Raw genomic sequence first — 23,137 nt, 5'->3', positions numbered from 1 at the left:
ACCCCCAGCAGAAACAACTCCAAAAGGATTTTTAAAGTTTGTGATCCTGGGTGGAAGGAGACGAGGGTGTTCCTTGGAATGGGGAATGTGGCTGCATTATGGCCTTTTGTTTTTAATACCCAAGATTGGAGTTGGCTTGCCACCTTTCCGCACGTGAAGCAAGGAAAAGGTTAGGTCAGACCTGTGAAAGGAGAGACTGCCAGGATTGTGGCAGAGATTGATTTGGGGGTCTCAAGTCATAAACCCTCAAGTTAATGCTGTGGAAAAACAAGCCCAACAAGTCAGTCCCTTTGGGTTCGGGCTGACGGTACAGACTTAGCTCTGAGTCCTGACCTCGGAGGGAGGCACTTCTGGGGAGGGGCCCGTGATTGGCTGCCACCAGGTAACTAGAGTGCTCTGTCGCCTTGGCCTACTTTCATTGCCTCTGCAAAATTCAGTTTCCTCGGTGAGGGAGGGAGTGCTGCAGGACTGAGATCCAGCCAGGCGATGTAAACGCAGTCACGACAGAGGTGAGTGTGCACTGCTGGAGAATTTATGACCACCTCTGTTCTCCTCAGAAAGAACAAGAAGGGGCAGTGCAATTCCCACTATAGTTTGAAGGAATTCTGTGGCCTCTCCTCAGTTCTCTGTAGCTTGGCGGGGACTAGGTACTTCATGGGGTATTATGAGTACCTCCTTTTGATCCTAAAATAGTCTGTGGTCCAGATAAGAATGGGGGATGCAATGGGGTTTTTTGAAGTACTTTTCACTAGGCCAGTCAGCAGAAGGTAGGGGTGGCAAAGAGAATATATGCATATGTATATGACGTAGATTTTAATCTTAATAGTCCTATTTAAAAGGTTTCTCTTCTAGCATGCAGAAACTGTGGTTATTTTCATAGTTTTTTGTGTTTTTTTTTGTCTTTGTTTTTTGCTTTTTTTTTATGGTTTCCATTTGGAGCTTTTAAAAGAAGGTTATCATTTAGATACAGTAAAATTTTCCCTTTTTGTGTACTATTCTGTGAGTTTTTGACAAATAACAGTTGTATAATTGACACTATAGTTAAGATACAGAATTGTTTCATCACACAAAAAATTTCTCTGTGTCCCTTTGTAGACATTCCTGCACCCCTCTCTAATACTCTGATGTCTGTCCCAATAATTTTGCCTTTTCCGGAATGTCCTATAAATGGAATTATATAGTATAAACCCTTTTGAGTCTGGCCCTTTTTCACTTAGTAGAATTCATTAGAAATTCATCCATGCTGTTGCATATATCAGTAATTTGTTCCTTTTCGTTGCTGAGTAGTATTCCATTGTTTGGATATACCACAGTTTATCCATTCTCTAATTGAGAGACATTTACTTCATTTACAGTTTAGGAAAATTACAAATAAAGCTGTTATAAACATTTGCGTACAGGTTGTTGTATTAACATAGGTTTCATTTCTCTTGGGTAAACACTAGGAATGGGATTGCTGAGTCCTAGGTAAATATATGTTTAACTTTATAAGAAACTGCCAAACCATTTTCCAGAGTGGTTGTACTATTTTGTATTTCCATCAGCAGTGTATGAGAGTTATAGTTGTTATGTATTCTCCCAGCACTTAATGCTATCAGGCTGTTATAATTTTTAGCCATTTTATAAGTGTGTAGTAGTATTTCACTGTAGATTTAATTTATATTTCCCTAAAGACTAATAATAGTGTTGAGCATCTATTAATGTGATTATTTGCCATTCTCATATCTAATGAAGTGTCTCTTCAGATCTTTTACTCGTTTAAAAAAATTGTTTTGTTTTTTTTTATTATTGAGTTGTGAGAGTTCTTTATATGTTTTGGACACAAGTTTTGTTTTGTTTTTTAATTAGATATATGATTTTCTCCTAGTCTGTAATTTGTCTTTTTATTTCCTTAACCATGTCTTTTGAAGAGGAGAAGTTCCTAATTTTGATGTTCAATTTATCCCTTTTTTTAAAATAAGGGATAAATAAGGTCACAAATATTTTTTTCCTACTTTTTTTCTAGAAATTTTTAGCTTTAGGTATTATATTTAGATCTATGGTCCATTTTTGAGTTAATTTTTTTACATGGTGTGAGGTTCATTTTTTTGCATATAGATATTCAGTTGTTTCAGCAGATTTGTTTAAAAGATTATCCTTTCTCCATGGAATTGCCTTTGCCACTTTGTTATTCTTCCTCAGAATTATTTTAGATATTCTAGTTCCTTTATTTTTCCATACAGAACTTTAGAATCAGTTTGTTGATTTCTACAAAAAGTCCTACTGGGATTTTTATTAAGATTGTGTTGAATCTATATAGCAATTTGAGAAGAAATGATATCATAACTGTATTAAATGTTCCAGTCACATGGTAGATTTTTAATTAAAACATTTAGAAAGAATGGAGTAGAGCACAGATGCCTTCTATAGGTGTTTAATAAAAAAAAAAAATACTGAAATTAACCTTTAAAGAACAAGCATTTAATTAATTTAATGCTCTATTTGAAAGTAGTTCTGAGAGAAGGAAGAATCTTTAGCATTATGGAGGAGGGAGAGTCCAGTTATTTCTCTTTCAAATGCTTGATCTGAAACCACTACAAGATAGCAGGCTCAATCTCTGGAAGAAAGAAAGGAAAGTTAGTTGAACTTCATAAATGGGGCCAGTCTCCTTGGCTGCCAAGTGCCCTTGATAGGAATTTTCTATCTCCAGATTAAGAGACCTCCAGATTTAGAAGGGAACTGCCAAGAAGGACTTCAGACCTCATGTCTAGTCCTCCTTTGCTTTGGCTTCTTCCAGCTCTGCAGTATTGGGCTTAAATGTTGAGAGAGTGTGGTGCAGGAAGCAGATTTAATTGAGCCACCGCGTGTGGGGTGTGCCTGCCTCCAGGCTAGCTGCTTGGATCACTAAAAGAGCTTTTAGACAAAGAAGTTGAGACATTAAATATGAAAATGGGCTCTGCCAGTTTCTCAGTAGTCTGGAAGGAATGCCTGCTAGGGTTGGTATAAGTGAGGCAAATCATTTCCCACTAATGTCATTATCTTAGGCAGCTTTTATGAATTAATTTATCAGTCTTCAAAAAGCCATGTTAATGAGACTACCAGAGTTTTCACCCCTCCTTACCGTAATTCAAGATACTACAGTGTGAGGGGTGGGGTGGGAGATTTTTAAAATCACATTTTATTAAAATTACATTTGATTAGCTCACTGGGGGGAAAAAAATCAAACAAAACAAAAGTGAATACAAATAAAACGCTCAGGTTCTTCTCACCTCTCTGCTACTTATAGTTGCTAGAAGTAACACAGTTTGAAAGTGTGGTGTATGCTTCAGGCCATTTGCTATCTTTATACAAAAGTAAATGCATGAGGTTGTTTTGTTTGTTTTTAACCTAAAACTGGATCATATTTTACAAACTGTTTTGCAAACTTGTTTTTCTTTTACCTTGTCTATGGATTACGGGTACAATTTTGTCTTAGTTCTTAAAAATCTACCTTACTCTTTTTTAATGATTGTTAAAATATCCTATGATTCATTTTTCCATTCTCCAGTTGATGGATGTTTAAGTTGCCTCCAGTATTTCTCTGTAAAAAAATTATGCTGCTGTGGACATTCTGTACACATATTTTTACATGCTTATAGAGTATTTCTTAAAAGACATTGGTAGAAAGTAGAATTAGTCAGATGTAGGTGCATGTCTAGATCTAATTGGTGAAGCTAAATTATTTTCTCTTAATGGTGGATGAGCACACTCTTTTCTGCATACCTTTAGCAGCACAGAATATTATTACTCTTTAATGTGTTTTACCATGATAAGCAAAAGTATCTTTTGAAATTGGCATTTGCATGATCTAGTAAAATTGAGCATCTTATATTGTTGATTAGTGTTATATATTTAGTCTATCAGTTGCTCCCCCTTTTTTTTCTATTTTTCTACTTAGAAATCATTGGTAGTAGAAATACTTCATATAAATACTGATAATATTTGGCAAAAGTAATACTCAAGGGAAGGTGATAGTCTTAAATTCAAAAACAAGAAAGACTAAAATGTAAACAAAAGGAAGTAGCAGAGAAGAATTAATAAAGATAAAAGCAGAGAGTATACTTCACATACTTTGTTATGCATGTTACACCTCAGTTAAATAAGGAAAATATAAAAGCAGAAATAATGAAGTAAAAAAAATCCAAAAAAGCCATAGACTTGATCATTACAATAAAATCTTGTTTGTTGTTTAAAAGATCTCTAACAATTCTGGTCAAGAAAAGAGGAAAAAAAACCACACGACATGTTGTAATAATATAAATGAGATATATAACTAAAAATTCAGACATTTAAAAAATTAATAAAAAAAATTTATAGAAATTAATTTTATGTAGTTAGTTAATAGTTGCTACTATCCCTCTGGAATGAATTGTCTGGGAGAGTAATTGGTCCACCGTGATGACTGATTGAAGTGAGGTTTCTATTGATATTAGTTCCTGGTGACCGAGAATGATAAGCATCTAACACTATGCAGGACAGTCCTTCACAGTGAAGAATTTTCCTACTCAGAAATGCCATTCGTGTCTGTAGATATGACAAAAACTGACAGAAGTAGAAAGCTTCATGAAGACCCATGAAGTAGAAAACCCATTTGCCTCAAAAAAGGCACTAGGCCCAGTTGGTTTTATGAGTTTTATCCAACTAGGTATTCTTCTGTCATTTAATTTGCTTCAAATTTAGAAAAAGTTTTCTGAAATCATTATACAGGGCTAGTGTACCTGAGAACAATGTTTAATGTAGTCTAGTCATTTACTTTAGTGTGTAACTCTTTGCCCACTGAACATACTGCTGCTTAGAGAAACAGTAGACAACTTTCCAGGTTTGAAAGCAAACAGCAGGGTAGCCAAGAGTTCTAAAAGTCATTGTTCTCTGTGGTGCTTTTCAGCAGCATCCACTAATAGCTCTTAGGTCCACTTAGCTTAGCACAGTGATGAATGATTATCTGAAGACAGTGATACATGTGGACTCATCTACACATTGATAGAACGCTGAGGTTTTTTAGATGCAATTAAGTCAGTATTCCTGAGAGCTATATATTTAGGTCTGTGTGAAGTTTGTGCACGAAGATAAAGACCTTAATCCTCTTGGAGGAGGGGGAGAAAATGTTATTTTAACTTCTCCCTCTACTCCCACATCCAGAGTGCTGCCAATTCCTGAGCCTTTGGGGAATTCTGTAGTCTTAAGTCTTGGCTTTCCCTTTGCCAGCTGGGGATTCTCAGGTGTTCTTCCATCTACAGCCCTACTTTTGCTACTGTTGGTTCGGTAAGAAGATTAAAATAGATACCAGTGTTTAATACGCCATCTTTACCTGGAAGTCTAGGCTAGCTTTTCCTGGTAGATTCCAAGGAGTAAGTTTGGGTGCTTTGTCCAAAGGCAAAAAATGTAGACAAGACAGTTTAATAATTATGCCTTATTTTTAGCAGTTTCCTCTTCTCTCACCTTGCATTCGAGGAACTCTTACCAAAAGCCCTACTGTATAACTGTCTTGCTCTATCAATTTATATTTGTGAGTTGGAATAGTTCACTTTTCTTTCCATTATAGTACAAGTCCAAGGCTTGTGAACTATAAATCAGTATTTTTTCTTCCACCACATGTATCAACAGCCATTTATCTACATGTGTATCCATGAGACATATGTAAAATAATCATAAAGGGCAGAATATGTTAAATTCACAGAAAGTTATATAAAAGTAATACTAGAGTTCAAAAGAGGGATACAGTCTTCCAGTATAAGGATAGCTTTATGAAAGAAATTCAGCATTTGAGCTGAACCCCAAAATTAAGAATTCTACTTGATAGGAGGTAGGAGGAAGGAGAGGGCATTCCAGGCAAGGGAGTAGCATAAACAGAAGTAAGATGATGGGAGATGATAGAGCACATGTTTGGAGAATGGTAAGTAATCTACTTTGGCTGGAACAAAGAACTGGTCATAGAGTATTGAATCTCAAATGTCAGTCTTTATTCCAGAGACAGTGCAGTGTTGTTGAAGTTTTTGAATGAGGCGAGAGGATAGAAGCCATGCGTTAATAAGTATGTGCAATTGTGGAATCTTAGATTGCAGTCGAGAGAGACTGAAGGCAGGAATACCCTACAGTCAAGAGACTTTAAGGAATCTCTTAAAGGAAATTAGTGCTCAAACTAGGGGGACAGTAGGAAGTGTTAGGAAGAGGCTATGGATGGCAGAAGTATTGAGGAAGACTTTATAACGAAATTTGGAAGAATGAGGAGGAGAAGGTATTGAGGATGATTCTGAGGTCTTGGTTAATTGGAATTCTGAGCCTGGTTAACTAGAAAGATATTGTACAACTAACAGAAATAGGAGATTGAAGGAGGGGCATGTTTGAGGGAAGGTGCTAAGTTCAATTTCAAATATGTTAAGTTGGAGGTGTTTACCAGGTAAAGATACTCCATAAACACTTGGAAACATGAGCATGATGTTCAACTGAGATGTAAAGATTATAATAACAGATTCATGAATCATCCAAGTTGAGTTAGTCGCCAACATAAACAATAATCAGTTGCAGAAGAAAAGACTAGAGAGATTGAAGAAGTCAAGACCAGAACTTCTATTTAGAGGCACGAGGAGAAAGAAACATAGGAAGGTAACCAGGATAATGCAGTGTCTTAGAAGTCAAGGCTGAATGTAACAGAAACCCCAAAATAACTAGTTTAAACAAGATGTCCAAAAGTAAGTAGTCCAGTTTCCTTCTGCCATTTCATGATGTAAGATGACTCTTCAAATTCAAGCTGTGAACACAGGAAGGAAGAAAGGGGAGAAGGAGGGCACTTTGAAGACAGTTCTCATAAGTTGCACATACCACTTTCACCTATATAACCCATTGGCCAGAACTTGGTCATGGGCTACATCTAGCTACAAAGAAAACGGGAAATACGGTCTTTATTCTGGTTGGCTATGAGCCATTCTGAAAAAATCCCATAACCAAGGAAGAAGGGGAGAGTGGATATTGGGGATAACCAGTAAACAGTGTCAAATGATACAGAAAGAGGTAGAAGGATGAAGACTAGAAAAAGGGCTAGGCAGTTAGAAGGCCACTAGTAAATCTTAGATGGAGAGATACTTCTCTGAGGCAGGTAGGAAGAGATGAAATTACCCTCCAATTTTGACATGCTGTTGAGAGTAGTTAAAGAATTTTGTCTGGTCTACATCTTCTCAGAAAATTGGTATGATTATCTTACAAAAATGTAGGTGCTATGAGAACGGTGACAGTTCAAAGTGGAAGAAGTGAAGAGTAGATCACATGATGATATCACAGTTTTCAAGAGATGAACACAAGGATGGCTGGGTCTGGTGTCAGGCTTTCATTTGGATCCTTGCTCTACCACTCATTTGCTGGTGACCTTGAGGAAGACATTCACCTCTTTAAGCCTCATTTTCTACATGTAAAACAGGGATACAATTCTTTACCTCATGGTTGCTATGACTATTAAAAAAGAGAATAGCACAGTATCTGGCAGAGAGTAACTAGTTTCAAATACATTGTAGCTGTTGGAAGCCAGCTGAGTTAAATAAATTGGTAAAGGACTCAGTTGTTTCTTGAGTATTCAACAGGGCTCAACATTCCAGCAACTGGAGAAGAGAAGGCAAATGGTTGTGAATACCCAGTGTTGGAACTGGCAGAAGATCAAGGGAAACAGAGATGGCAAGTGTGCTATTAAATTAAGCACAGATATCATAGCCGGCTGGAAACTGATCCAGGCAGAGCTGGTATATTGAGTAGGGAAGTTTGGGGGGCCAGAGGTGGTGGTTAAGGAAATGGGGGAGATGTAAGGTAATCAGGACTAAATCAATGAGGCCCAAAGCTGAGCTGTACCTATAGGTACAGAGTACCTATAGCTGCAGAGTTGGGAGAAAAGAAACCAGCCTCTGTGTGCAGTGTTAGCATGAAGAGCAGTTTAGAAATGGTCATAAATGAAAAATGATAATAATGATGGCAGCTTCCATTTCCTCGATGCTTCTTATGGACCAACCACATGCTAAGTTCATTTGTACTGATTAGGTCATTATTCTGTCTTGAAAATCTCAAGACAGATCTTCTGGGTAGGGACTATTTTTATCCCTGTTTAGTTGATGAGGAAGAAGTAGTTAGGTGTTAGAGCTGGGCTTTAAGCCCTAATTTGGCTAAATCGAAAGCCTCTTTAGTTATGAGGTTAAATCATTTCACTCGGAGCCCTGCTGCTGTTCACGTACTTAACGTCATAGAGCTGGAAGGAAACTTAGGCCATCTAATCACAGATTCAAACCGAGCTAAATCTCAAAGCCCTCGAGAATGCAGCCCAGATGTTCATTTTTTAAAAAAGAGAGAGGAAAAGTTACAGGGCTGGGACTACAACGTGAGACTCTTGCAGCCCAATCCAGTTTTTGCTCTCTTTCTTTGGTTGCCATGGACCAGAATGGACTCTCAGTTTATTTATCTTCTCAGATCATAATCTCCAGCCAATGTCTGCATGGTGACCCTCCAAAAGCAGCTACGTACTTAAGAGTTCACACAGTTTCTGACGCTCACCACAGTGAGTAGGCAATTGGAGAGTTCCAGTCCTAATGGAACAAAGAAAGCAGAGCAGTCTGGGAAATTGGAGTACCCTAGCTTTCTCCTCTGGGTCCGAAGATTGATTTGACTTAGCAAGTCCTCACATAAGTTGCATTTTTCAGCCCTAATTTAAACAGGCAGGGGTGACTGAAAATGTGTAAATGTTAAAATGTTGTTATTCAAAATCCCTTGAGATCCCCATGGATCATCATAGTAATTAAAATAGAGCACAGAAGACCCCTCGCTTGAGCAGCTCACAGAGTAAAAGGAAAATGAACACCCAGAATGAATAAAGATCGAAAGTGGGAAGGGCTGAGAATTAGCATGCTGGTATGTCCTATTCAGTAGAGCAGCTGGCCTTGGTGTACGGGGAGGGTAAGGAAGCAGTCCTCCTCATGTCCTGTTCCTCTTTGTTTCTCTCAGAGAAGGGCAGGTTGTGAGGAGTGCTGAAGGCAGTGTGGGTGGAGGGTTGTCAGCTGTGTAATTCTGAAGATAGGAGCACAGTAATTCCCAATCAGAAGGAAGGCGTCAGGCCTGAAGGGTTTTCTTTTGTGAGTCTGCAAGTCCCACACAAAGTTTGTGTCTCTGCTTTTTCTAATGGATTTCCACTTCTCTTTAAGCCTGTCAAGGCCTTCCGTATCCTTTAGTGCCCCGCTCAAAAGCCACCTCTTCTGAGAAGCCTCCTGGTTCACAGTAATCTGCTCACTGTGCCTTTGCCTTATACTTTTCTTAAAGCATCTGTTAATTTTTGCCTTGAATTCTAGTCATTTCTTTATATGCTCTTCTCTTCCAGTAGCTGCTAAGCCCATTGCGCAGATGCAATATCTTCATCTTTATGTCTCTTGAGTGCCCCCTGAAGGCAGGCATTTTGCACATGCTTCTTGAAAGTACCAGGGCTTGTCTCAGTTTTTCACTTCAGTTTTCTCACTATGTCCCTTCCTTCTGTCCAGAGTTGTAAGGATAATGAAGGCAACAGGTGTTTATACTTGTCATGTACATTGTCTTTGTTGTGAGGAGAAGTAATTGCTCTCATCTGTGAGCAAAATATGTTGTAATGGATCCTGTGTGGAGAATAACAATTGTTAACATCTGTTGAGATCTGGTATGTGCCATTTATGGTTCTAAATGCTTTACATGTATCATTTAATTCTCACATCGATTCTATGAAATAAGTACTACTAAGATCCTAAAATTATAGATGAGAATACTGGGCACAGAGAGTTAAGTAATCTGGCTCTTGATCAGTACATTATCAGTACATGGTTGTTAACTCCTTGTCCCTAAGAGACCTAATATTATCCTGACTTTGTAGAAAGAAGGTGCCATTGAGTAGATCTTTTCCTACCTGTTGATTTGCCAAGAAATCTAGCTTAGCTATGGATATAGTTTTCTATGAGAAAGAGAATACCACCTTATTAAGATCCTAAGGTTCTCAGATCAAGCTTTTCAAATAAAATACCAAAATGTCTTTCCTAGGGAATTGTCTGGGTAAGTCATGTAATTATAAGAATCCCTCTCTATGATTTCTTATACTTCATAAAATATTGGTGGATTATGGTTTCTCTGATGGAATTATGACCCTCAAAAATTCTTCCTCTTCACATATTTCCTTTTTCCATAACTGTCCATTCCTTCTTTGCCCACTTCCTTTCCCCGGCATTTGTCCGGCATTGAGCTCTTGGCATCAGTCTCTCTTTCTTCATTGATGGCTTGCATGAATGGGTGGCTGTTAAACAGGGCCTTCATTGTGGGCTCCCATAGTAGCAGGCAGAACATTCTCTGTGGCCTGGGTTCTGAGGTCCACCCAGGCAGTGCGAGCCAGGCCGGTTCCCAGTTCCAAACTGTGGTGCTTTTCTTTTGTTGTTGGATTCCCATCCCCACCCCCATCCCCCCAAAAAATGTTAAATAAGGAGCTAGAGGCTGATGCAAAGGCTAGAAGCCTTTGCTCCTATTGCCAGAGTCCTGTTTTTGTATTCAAATGCAGTCAGAGGGGACATTGCACCTTGAGCCAGGGTCTGTGGGAAGCTGACCATTAGAATATAGTCCTATAGGTAGCAAATCTTGCAGCCTGGTTACCTCTTCTCACCAACCTCTCCTAGGAAGTGCTGTGGTCTTGAACCACCATTAGATGGTCATGTATCATCCTCTCTGTGGCCCCACCTTGCAATACCACAGGACAGCTTTGTTGAAGCTGCCAGTGGTCATATGTGGCATTCATAGCCCTGAAGTCATGGTTTCCTGAGGCCTGAGTTAAGCTGTATGGAACTCTTATGTATACAGCATTTCTTCTTCCCTAGAGAAATAATTCAGATTGTTCAGAGCTCTGGACCTGACCTTCGAGGTATAGGGTTTGTGAGTTAGAGGTGTGAAAGTCCTGAAGCAGTCAAGTGTAAAGGAAGGAGGTGCCAGAGTTCATAATTCTGGGCTCCTGTGGGTATGTAATCAGAGCCAGAAAGTAGAGCTGACTGGCTGCCCCCCTTTGCAGCCCCTGCAGACTTGCCAAAAGCTGACAGACTGTGGAGACTGAACCATTCTTCTTGAGAGGATGGGGTGAATAGGACCATGTCCCTGCTCAGACCTCAGGGTGATATGCTCATTGTGACAGCTGGTTGTTGGGATTCTCCCTTAAAGGCTGTCTTGGAAGAACCAAAGTTGTGAGACACTAACAGGGGCAGTGGAGACTGTGTTTTAGTGCATCAGATTTATGAAGTTCATCCCTCTTCACCTGACCACCCCGTTCAGTTTTGGAACTGAGCTTCAAGAAGTGGTCTTGGGGCTGCAGGCAAGCTGATGAGGGCGAGTGGATGCTATGCAGGCACCCAGGAGAGGCACCCAGGCAGGGTTCTGCAGCACTCCCTGAGGGGAGAAGTTTGCTATCGCAGTATGGTGGAGACTTGGCTTCTCATCACTATCATACCATAAAAGGGATTTTGAAAGACCATGCAGTCCAACCTACTTATTTTAGATACTGAAGCCCAGCAGGATAAGATCACTGCTAAGGCCACACAGCTAGAGAGAAGCACAGCCAGGAGAGCCAGGTGTTCAGATGCCTAGGTTAAAGCCTTCTCCCCTCCACCTTGGGCAAACCACCAAAGGCCTGGGGCCTTCAATTTCTCATCTGTAAAAATAGTTGAACTTGACCCTTTTGATTCTAAGGTTCTCTCATCTCCTGAACAGTTCTTGGGAGCTTTGGGTAGACTAGGGAATCTTTTGGTACAAGTACCATAAATTCCACTTACAAAGAAATAAAATTGCATATCAGCTTTGAGACGTAAGCTAGTACTGGATGCAGGGTTGTTACCTCTTCTGCTGATGTGGGTTGAAATCTCTAATGGGTCTGAGTTCATGCAGGGCGAGCCCCTTGGGTGTCCCAGTGTGAGACTGATGTTGGCCTCTGATTTGGTTAATTATTTATGCTACTCAGGGCAGAGGTATTTGATATCTTGGGTGAGTGTACAGTAGTAGTTGGCCTCATGAGCTAGTAGTGTCAGATTTCTGGGATGTTAGGGAGGTCTTGGGAGAACTGCAAATGTCTCTTGGCATTGACAAATTAGACCATTTTGTTTTTAGTGGATCAACTAAGGTTAAACTTAAACAAATAGGAGCAGCTGGGAGGCTTTGGAAGCAGTGAGATGTGCACATTCTCAAAAAAAAAGAAAAGCCTGTACTCCCTGCGGAAGGAAGGATGAGGCGTGGAGCTCTGAATAGCCCCCCTCTGAGGAAGGAAGCAGTCATTTCTCTGCTGTTTTGTTTTGCACTTTCAGTTAAGGAATTCCAGAAGTTGCAGGTTGTAGATCATGACCTCCATTTTTTTCCCCCTCTGTTGCTGCTTGCCAGAGGAAGGGAGGGCGGGTGGCTCTAAATAACACTTTGGCCTTTATGGAAATGTATCAGATGTTCCAGGAGTGAGTCTCGCCTTGCTCATGCTTGCTTGCTGGCGCGCTCTTTCTCTCTCACTTTTACTCGTTGTTCACTCACTCTCTCCTTACTTGTGTCCTTTCTGTAGGATATAGTTAGCACTTCTCGCCTTATATAGCAAGGTCCTGTCGTTAATGTTAACAGAAATCTAACAACAAGGGAAGGCTGCCAGATAGCATTAATCAGGCCAGTGTTTGGAATTTCATAAATGCTCTGACTTTGGGTACAAACTGAACATTAAGAACAATACAAAACTGTTTTCTTCCTTCCTCTCTTTTCTCTCCCTCTGCCCTCTCCCCAGCCCATCCAGCTTCTTGCTCTTTCTCTCTGTTTTTGAATTCCTCTGCTCTGCCGTATACTCACTACATTGGAACTTTGTTGATTTTTGCCACGTTTAATTTTTTATTTCTCTCTCTCCGTCCACTCCAAGACCACAGGCGGAGCAGCAGCAGCCGGAGCCAGGACTCTGCGGAGGGGCAGGACGGGCAGGTCCCAGAGCAGTTCTCAGGTCTCCTCCACGGCTCCTCCCCGGTGTGCGAGGTGGGGCAGGACCCTTTCCAGCTGCTCTCCGCCACTGGCCAGAGCCATCCAGAAGGGTCCCCCACGCAGGGCGCCTGCCACGAGGCCAGCATGCAGCTGGAGGAGACGGGTGTGCGTGCTCCCGGAGGCTCCCCGCCCAATGTCCTGGACCAGAGTGAGAGAGTGGGCTACCCAGCAGGCCTGCCCACCACCAACAGCCAATCGCACCCCGAAACTTTGACTCACACAGCATCTCCACACCCTGGTGGTGCCGAGGAAGAAGGAGACCGGAGTGGGGCCAGAAGCCGAGTCCCTCCCACCAGCAAACCCAAAGCTGAACTCAAACTCAGCCGCAGCTTGTCCAAGTCTGACTCTGATCTCCTGACCTGCTCACCCACGGAGGACGCTACAATGGGGAGCCGGAGTGAGTCCTTGTCCAACTGCAGCATCGGGAAGAAGAGGCTGGAGAAGTCACCCTCCTTTGCCTCGGAGTGGGATGAGGTAAGGCTGCATGACGTCACAGAGAGCTGGGCTGGCCGCAGCCCACCACAGCTCCCCTGTGCGCGGCTCCCAGGACCAGGATGTGGGCCAGGGTTGCCCTGGTTCCTTGGCACTGTGGCCAGTGTGATTCTGACAGCCGTGAGGGAGGCAAGCCTCAAGTAGCCAGGGCAGGGGATCTTCCTGCCTGAATCGCAGAGAGCAGATCTATTCACGTTTAAATTGAAGGGTGGAGGCCCCAACACAGCAGGACTCAGGGAAAGGCAGTTCCTAAAAATGACATGTAGTTTGGAAATGTTTGGATTCCTTTGGCCCCACCGAGGGAGCTGTGCTCACCCTGAAGATGCTTAAGAAGAACTATAGAGTCCTTCCTGTGAGTCTTCAGAGGAAGAGCAGAGGTCCAGGGTTAGCTAGGAGAGCGGATAGAGAGCCTGGGCTTTCGGAGAAACTGATGAAAGGGGATCAGAGGGGGCTTTTCTCTGCCTCGCTCCTCCATGATTATTCTCAGTATTCCCTGGAAGACCAGATGCCTCTTCCAGCAGAAGCGTCCTGCTCATCCCACATTCCCAGGTTGGCAAGGCAGAGGGCTGGCTACGTGGTTCAGGAAACAGATTAGTGAGGAGAAAACATTCAGAGTCTGAGGCCCAGGTTCCTTTCATAACCATTGTTATAGAATAATTGGAAATATGTACCCGAATATTTTTCAGTGACCTGTGACATGTCTTACTGGGCAGAAGAATGTTTCTGAAAGATTGCTAAACACCCAGGGAATGTTAAAGTGCTACCCTTGCAGGCTTCTTGCCGGGAGGAAGCTGCCTTTGAAGTGGACTGAGTCTGTCTCCCAGGAACATTTTCAAGAGATGAATTTAGCTCTCCAAGAGGAGGGGAACAGTACAGCTGACATGTCCATTGGAACAATCTGTAGACTAAATGCCCTACCCAATTCTATTCCGGTTGCGGCTACAAAGTTATGTAAACCAAAGCTAATCCCATTCCCAGTGTGGGAACTGGGTGGGGGCAATTCCTACAGCACTCTTATCTCTAGATAAGATGAGGTTTAGCACTGTTTTGTCAAGAATCCTGTGCAGTAGAAGATTTTTACTGTTTAGTAAACCAAGATTTGGTGAGCCTGTGCTAGATGCTAGGCCACTTCAGGAAAATCGGTCTGAGTGAGAGAACTCCTGGTCCCTAGGAGATTACACACAAGAGTATATGTGCATGTAGGAATGTATCCTCTACCTTTGTTTTTCATAATAATTTTACTCAATTACAGTATAGAATAAGGCAGTTTAAGAGAAAGATAAGTCCAATATGCTCTGAAATGGCAGGACAGGTGAATAGATAGAAAAACATCCCTGGGAGGGGGGTAGGTAGAGACAAGAGGTATGAGAGGGGTAGAAAGGGGCTTCAGGAAAGATCACAGAAGTGGGATTTGACATGGAATTAAAGAACCAGGTGTTTGGTTAAAACCAGATTGAAGCTAGTAGAATAAAGAAAGGGCGTTGCAGGTAGAGATAATAGGGAAAGCTAAGGTCATTGGGTTTCTATAGAATGTATAGGGTTTATAGGAGAGAATAAGAAATAGGAGTAGAAAGTGAGATTAGGACCAGATGGTGAGAAGGCCTTGAACATGAGACTGAAAAGCAAGTATTCAATTTGATGTCAAGATTCTTTCTCTCAGAGTCTTTCAAATGGACAGGAAGACAGCTTCACCAATCTAATGAATTACCCCTTTTTTTGACTCCATCTCTTGCGCATACGCTCTCCCCAAGAAGTCAACAGTGCTGGGTGATTCTCCACAGAATATTCATGCTCTGTTAATGTGTAGCATTGCCAGGCAGGTTTATGGGATCCACCATTTCCTCCTAGATAAGAAACGTGAAATCACTGAGGCACAGCCCAGCGTAATTGAAGTTGGCTGTTTAGGCTAATAAACCAGTGTCTCTTGGCATCTTAACGAGAGGAGGTTCATATGCTGATGTTTCCTTTTCAGACAGGGATTGCAATTGGGTGTAGTGAGCCCAGGGACTATTCAAGGTCTAGGTGTTCTGGCCCAGTCTGTAGTGTGGCCCAGAAGCACTGTTACATTTTAAATTTGAAAAAACTAGAGGCAATTGAGGTCTTATTGGAAAGAATTCAGAAGCTTGAGCTTTGCTTGCATAGTAAACATTAACAGAGCCCTTTATGTGTAACCTTTCAACATTGTTTTTGAGTCATATTATACTTGGTTTTTGTCAATATCTCTATCTAAAGAGAAACTTCAGAACTGTTTGCCTAGTAGTTGGCCCTAAACCCAGGGCTTTGGCAGACACTCTTAGAACAGCGCATTAGTTAATGGCTACTCCCCATTCTACCCCTGATCAGTACCTGAAAGCTGCTTTGCCGTATCTTGTGTATCTTGTGCCTGAAGATTTTTTTCTTTGTCATTATTAGATCCCTAGGCAGTGGGGACACTGCTCTGAAGGAGCTTGGGCCCAGCTCAGCTCTTTGCTGTGGGGCCTGGAAGGCAGAGGGGCCTGGGAGGCAGAGAAAGGCTCTGGGGGCCCAGGCAACTGTGATCCCAGCACATGATGAGTTGTGCATGTGTGTTGGCCAGACCACTCCCAGAAGGCAGTGCAAGATAGTACACAAGGCTCAGGCCCCAGAGTCAGCAGATCCAGCTCTGAGCCCCAGCTCCACCAACTCCACCTTGATGTGTGGATGGCTTCAGGAAGCCTCAGTGTTATTACCCCTGTTTGTGAAATAAAGGCAGTCAAATCTATGTTTCAGAGTTGTTTTTACCAATTAGACGTATTTAAGTGCCTCCTAGCACAATATGTAAAACATATTGCAGGAATGGTAGATTTTTACTGTGCCTGGAGCTTTGGAGAATGAGAAATGAAGTCCGGAGTGTCTTCAGAGCTTAAGAAAGGCAGAGCTTTCAGGCCTGTCCTGTGGCAGTAGAGTTCAAGCCCTTGAACCAGTGACTCTGCCCCACTCTAGATCCGGAAGAGTCCGCCCAGCATGGGAAAGTAGGGCAGGCACCCCCCCACTGTTATTTGAGAAATTAATGAGCCTTCCTGCATAACTCTCTAAGACAGTTTAGAGAGAAATCTGCAGTCCTCTCTGCTGTTTATTTTTCAAACGTAAAAATAGTCCCCCTACTTCTCCATGGGGGATATCTTCCAAGACTCCCAGTAGATACCTGCAACCATGGATGGTACTGACCCCTACATATACTATGTGTTTTCCTGTATGTACACACCTATGGTAAAGTATAATTTATAAATTAGGCACAGAAAGAGATTAACAATGAAAGTAATAAAATAGAACAATTATATTGCAGTAAAAGTTATATGAAGTGGTATCTCTCAAAGTATCTTCTTGTACTGTACTCACCTTCTCACTTAAAGGAAACACTTTCCGGCTTCTCTTTGGCACGTCCGAATTGCCAACATCACTGCTCTTGCGCTTTGGGGTCATTATTAAGTAAAATAAGGGTTACTGAACATAAGCACTGTGATTCCATGAAAGTCAATCTGATAACCAAGACGGCTACCAAATGAGTAACAAGCGGGTAGCACATACAGCATGGATACATGGGGCGAATAGATGCTTCACATCCTTGGCAGGATGGCACAAGATTTCACCATGCTACTCAAAACAGCATGCAATTTAAAACTTGTAACTCTTTTATTTCTGGAATTTTTCATTTAATATCTTTGGACTGCGGTTGACCGTGGGTAATTGAAACCGCAGAAAACAAAACTGGGCATAAGGGGAAATACTGTAATGACCAGCAGTGGCTACTTGATTGGTCAGTTGCTTGGGATGACGTTTTATAGTTGAGAAACATGCACAGCTAATGGCTTAGGAGTCACTTTCTCTAAATACAGACTGCTCCTTAAAGCTGGTTAATGCAGCCCTTGTTGAAGTGCCCCAGACAAGACGACTTCTGAAAGTTAGCCTGGTTAAGGTAAACCTCTGAAATGATATCCATTAGTGACACTCATTCTCCCTGTTTTCTGTTATATCTTTGGTAACAAAGAAGTAATAGACTTTGCTTTTAAAAGAGATCAGCCTAAGAGGAGATCTAGATGCAAGCTTCAGTAGATACTTTCTGTATTCTCCAGTCAAGTCAAAGCACTCTCTGTTGGCTTAATGATCTCTGGGGCATAATAGAAGTTAAACTGAGAAGCTGTACAAAATAAAACTTTAAAAATATAGAGATAAGGAATGGGAAAATCACCTCTCTCTAGAAATAGTTAACCTCTGTTAACATTTGATGTGTATCCAAATTTGGGGTCTAATATTAATATTTGCCAATTTATAATTGACTTTTCTTCCCAAATTGCTACCCTGTGGGATATGTTACCATGGCAGTGTCAATAAGATTTGGATTCAGATTTTCATTCTAAAAGGCGTAATATTCTGTTATATGTCTATGTTACAAGGTTGTTGCTTGAACTAGTTTCTAATTGTTAGATACTGTGCAGGGCATTTTCCATCTCCTTCAGATGCATTCCCTACCCTTCCCTACCTGCCTGTGTGCCTCAGGAGGCTGACCTGTAAGTACTGAATCAGTAGGCCAGGGAAATATAGCCTTGACTGTCCCCCTACTGAAGACCACCACTCCTGTGAGGGACCCTCTCCCAATAGCTGCTCTCTCTGGGTTCTGGTAACCAGTCCCTCCACTTGACCCTTCTGGCCTGGGGCTCCTGGCTGTGACTATCTCCTATCCCCTGCTGCTCTCCTTGTGCCGTACCCAAACATGGAAGTTGTCCCTTTCTTAAGCTCCTTCATTTGCCCAGTTTGAATATGCAGTCTTTTTCCTGTGGGAACTCTGAGTGATACAGACATTTTTAGCAGTTTGTATCAACTCTAGGCAAGCTAGATGGCTATGTGCTGGAGCAGTAAACATGGCTCTTGCATGTAAATTGTAAATTAATCTTCATTTGCCGGTGAATCAGAAGGTGTAGATATTCAGGGTGCTGGGAAGCAGGAGAAATTAATCACTTAATTTGAAGCCTTTCCCACTTCCAATTATAGGGAAGAAACCTGTTCTCCTTTCCACCAAGTTAGCAGTGTGGTTAGTATTTCGGTTGTGTGCTCCTGAAACTCAGTCTTCTAGATGGATTTTCATCCTCTGTCCCTGCATTGTCAGATGCACCCGTGGGTACACACAGCAGCAGCGGCAGCAATTAACATCTGAATAAATACCTCCTAAGAACAAAAATAATGTTCTAGTCAGATTGCGGTTTGAATATATAAAAAGCCTGTGGGGTCAGATTGGTCTTTCACATACCTGCCTTTGCTTGGGATTGAAACTCCTGAAAGAGAAAACCGCAGAAGGCTGCTTGTCTACTCAGCATAAACATTTGAGTCTTTTAGAATTTGACTAAAGGCTGAAGTGATAAATCTGTGTTTTGTAATCAGCTTTCATAAATATTAAACAAATGGAAAATAAGTGAAGAGCAGGGACATGCTTCGTATACATTTTGTACAAGCTGAGAATAATTTCTGGTCAGGGATTTGGAGAATGTCCTGGTTTTGTCTGAAATGGTAGCCGAGGGAACGCTTGGCTCTTGAATCCCTCTAAGAGAAGTGAAGTGGCAGTAGTAGGGAGGGCACCCTTCTAGGCCAGGTCCCAGACACCTCCTTGCCCTTTTCAGCAAGCTGTCCAATTGAAGGCATGATGTCATCAAGAGAAAAGCTGATTGGTTCAACTCCACAGAGGCTTTGGCTGCTTTTAACCCTTCAGAGTCGTGTGTACAAGAAAAATGACTTAGATGTAAAATAAGAGATTTGGGCTTTTGAATTTCCGCTGACAATGGCTAAACTTTCCATACTATGTTCTGCAGTACTATTGTTCTTTATTATGTAAACAAGCCTGCTGTGTAGTCCTTTTTGCTGAGCAAAGCCGTCCTACTCTAAACAAGAATGTGACACTCCTACCTGTGGGTCCAAATTAGAGCCTGAGGTATCTATTTAAGATGCTTCCTGGTATACGCTGAAGTCACAACTTTTATCTTAGAACCTCTAAATTTCCCTTGGTTTTAAGTGGTCTGTTAAGATTGTGGTATTTTTTTCATATTTAAAAAAGAATCTCACTTATTTTATAGATAGCCCTGAATAGACAAATCTGGCCTTTCTGTCTGATAAATCCAAGTGATTTTTGTTAGCCAGGACATTTCCATGGCTTTGATGCTAACAGAAGAAACCCCAAGTGTTTCAAGCTGGAGCTGGTCCTGGCTCTGCAGTTAACTAGTGATGAGAAGACAGGTGTTCAACCCCCACCTCACTCCCCAGCCTCGCCTGATGGTCTCTGAATGACATCGTGCCTCTAACTGGACAGCTTGCTGGACAGGGTGGTGCATTTGGGACCTGGCCTGGACGGGTGACCTCCCTGATGCTGCCACTTCACCTCTCATCATGGGAATCTGGGAACCTTGGAGCCTAGGAGCCTGCCTTTTATCTCTCCTCATTTTCATGCCTTTCTCTGCTCACTTCAGACTTCCCCTTGCTGCTTTTCTTGTCATTTTATTCATCCTGCATATTTTTTTCCTCTCTTTTTTCTTCCATTGCTTTCTTTCCTTTTTATCTATGCTTTTTTTCTGTTTTTACTTTATTCTTCCTTTTCTCATTTATTTTTCCTTTTCATTCCTATTTGTACTGGTGGCATCATGGAGAGGCTTTTTAAATAGCCTTTCCTTCTCAGCCTTCTCTACCAGAAGAATTTTTTTTATTTTCTCTTTTTAATATTTTACCCACTTAGATATTCTGTAGAGCATTTTATCACTCCTCACGTTAGCTCACCTCTTCCCCTACATGCCACTACCCATATTGTCTGCCCTGAGTCCTTTCGTAAACAGTCTGGTTCCATTTAGCTACATCAAGACATGCACCATTAAGTACTATGTAGGGATTTTGTGGTATTTGTGAAATTGGTAACAAGATGAGAATTTCTCTTTTCTTCTTTTTTAATTACATTTTTTAAAAAACACCAGACCAAAAGCTTGGATGACAATGTAGGTGGATATATGAGAAGAATTTGACCTTTACTCCAGTGCATACAGATGCTGAGAATCACAGAAACATTTTTGGGACATTCTTTACATGCTTTCGTTCTGGTTTTGTATTTATTTTTATTTTTTATTTTTTTGTACCAGTGGCATCAGTAGTATATAGACTGAGTGGTTTTATATAATTTAGGGAATAGTAGTTTATCCTATTATTATTCTAAGCAATTGTGTTTAAGAAACAAGTAGAGGTATTTTTACGTAATCAACAATGTCGATTTGAGGTACAGTTTTATTAAAATTATTCAAAATTATTTTATTAAAATTATTTGAATACTTCTATGTTCCAGGTATTGTTCTAAGCACTGGGAATGAGCAGAGGACAAAACAGACAAAAATCTTCTGCTTCATGGAACTGATATTCTAGAAGGCTATAGGAGGAAAGAGAAATAAAAGAAGACAATAAGTCAAATTCATAATAGTTGGTGATGAGAGAAAAATGAAGCTGGGGAGAGGGGTAGAGTGTGGTGGCAAGTGGGAGCTGAAGTCAAGTGGGGCAGCCAGGGAGACCGCAATGAGGAGGAGGTGAGAGCAGGCCTGCCGGTGTGGGGCAAGGCTCAGTGGAGCTATCGAACTGCTTTCTTGGTAATTAATTTCTCCTGTAAGAGAACTTCAAAATTCAGTCTACACTTACATTGTCTTATAAGTATATCTTATTAACTTCCGCTTTTAATTTTTTTTTCTCTTTCTCTTTTGCCACTATTGCTACCAGCTTCTGGTTTCTCATCTTGTTTTTTCTTTCTTTTTCCCTCCTTTTTTCCTATTAAGCTGTTTTGAATGACTTTTTTTTTTCATCTTTATTGAAATATAATAGATAATTAATGGCTTGTATTTACATTATACAATTCAATGAGTTTTTTTTTTCAATTATAGTTGGCATACAATAATATACCAGTTTCAGTTGTATAGCATATTCATCAGAGATCGACATAACTCGCAAAGCGATCACCCCACTAAATCTAGTACCCTTCTTCCCCTTTACATATTTATTACAATGTTATTAACCATCTTCCCTATGCTACACTATACATCTCTATGTCTACTCTGCAACTGTACCTCTTAATCCCTTTGCCTTTTTCCCTAACACTCCCATCTAGTATCCTTCTAAATATTCTCTGTATCTATGAGTTTATTTCTACTTTTGTTGTTGTTGTTGTTGATTTTGTTATGTAGATTCCACATGTACATGAAATCATGCGATATTTGTCTTTCTCTATCCAACCCATTTCATTCAGTGCAATATCCTCTAGGTCCATCAAGGCAATATCTTTTTCCATCCCCTTCCTTTTAGTCTGTGTGTGTCTTTTAATCTGAAGTGAGTCTCTCATAGGCAGCATATGTAGGCTCTTGTTTTCTTATCCATTCAGTCACTCTATCTTTTGGTTAGAGCACTTAACTCTTTTCTGTTTAAGGTACTTGTTGATAGGAATGTAGTTGTTACCATTCCTTATTCCTGTTTTTGATACACGTTTTTTCTTCTTAAAGAAGTTTCTCCAACATTTCCTGTAATACTGGCTTGGTGATGATAAATTCCTTTAGCTTATTTTTGTCTGAGAAGCTCTTTATCTGTCCTTCAACTCTAAATGATTGCTAGATAAAGTATTCTGAGTTGTAGATCTTGGATTTTCATTTCATTGAATATTTGTGCCAAGCCCTTCTGTCCTGCATAGTTTCTTTTGAGAAATCAGCTGCCAGTCTTATGGATACTCCCTTGTAGTAGGTAACTATCTGCTTTTCTTTTGCTGCTTTTAAGATTCTCTCTTTGTAGTTAACCTTTGGCATTTTAATTATGATGTGTCTTGGTGTGGGCCTCTTTGGATCTCTGGTTTTTGGAATTCTCTGAGCTTCCTGGGGTTTTATGTTCATTTCTTTCACCAGGTTAGGGAAGTTTGCCATCGTTATTTCTTCAGATAGCTCTTCAATATCTTGTTTTCCTCCAGTACCCCAATGACATGGATATCTTTACCTTTAAGAGTGTCTCATAGGCTCCTTAAATTATTATTATAGTCTTGGCTTCTTTTTTTCTTGCCATTCTGATTGAGTGTCCTTGGCTTTCCCATCCTCTATATAGGTCATTTGATCCTCTTCTTTATTCAATCTGTTTATTCCGTTTAATACACTTCTCATCTCAGATAATGTGTTCTTCATTTCAGACTGGTTCCGTTTTACAATTTCCATTTTCATTTTTATGTTTTTTATCTGTTAAAGTTCTCAGCAAATTCATCTTCACTTCCCCTAAGTTCATTGAGAATCTTTATAACCAGTGTTTTGAACTCTGCATCTATTAGATTGCTTGACTCCATTATTTCTGGATCTCCTTTCTGTTCTTTCATATGGTTTCTGCTTCTTTGTCTTCCCATTTTGGCTGCCTTCTGTGTCTGTTTTTATGTACTAAGCAAAGCTCCTAAGTCTCCTGGTCTTATTAGTGTGGATTTGTGTAGTAGGTGACCAGCAGCACAGTCCTGAGAGGGGTTCAGCTGCAGGCCAAATTTAACCTAAGCCTCTACCCTTCTTGGGCCACCTGTTAAGATTCAGCAAGCAACCCACAGATGCTATGGTTATAGTTGCCTCAAAGG

General features: G+C 40.9%; 1 protein-coding gene across 6 annotated transcripts in view; it reads left to right on the top strand.

The window, feature by feature from the left end:
- ANKS1A (ankyrin repeat and sterile alpha motif domain containing 1A) overlaps nt 1–23,137 on the top strand; it is a 175,762-nt gene that overhangs the window by 87,461 nt on the left and 65,164 nt on the right. For 5 of the 6 annotated variants that reach the window (XM_006907348.3, XM_015585905.2, XM_006907347.3 and 2 more), the window contains one exon: nt 12,917–13,506. In XM_006907348.3, the coding sequence (XP_006907410.1) occupies nt 12,917–13,506 (590 nt within the window). Of the gene's footprint in view, nt 1–12,070; nt 12,356–12,916; nt 13,507–23,137 lie in introns of those variants that run through there. The other variant, XM_025043683.1, reaches the window with a different exon arrangement.

The sequence above is a fragment of the Pteropus alecto genome, unplaced genomic scaffold, assembly GCF_000325575.1.
Source record: "Pteropus alecto unplaced genomic scaffold, ASM32557v1 scaffold202, whole genome shotgun sequence".
In the NCBI taxonomy this organism is placed as follows: Eukaryota; Metazoa; Chordata; class Mammalia; order Chiroptera; family Pteropodidae; genus Pteropus; species Pteropus alecto.
Note: the sequence above shows the minus strand (reverse complement) of the source record. Positions and strands in the feature narration are given on the sequence as shown.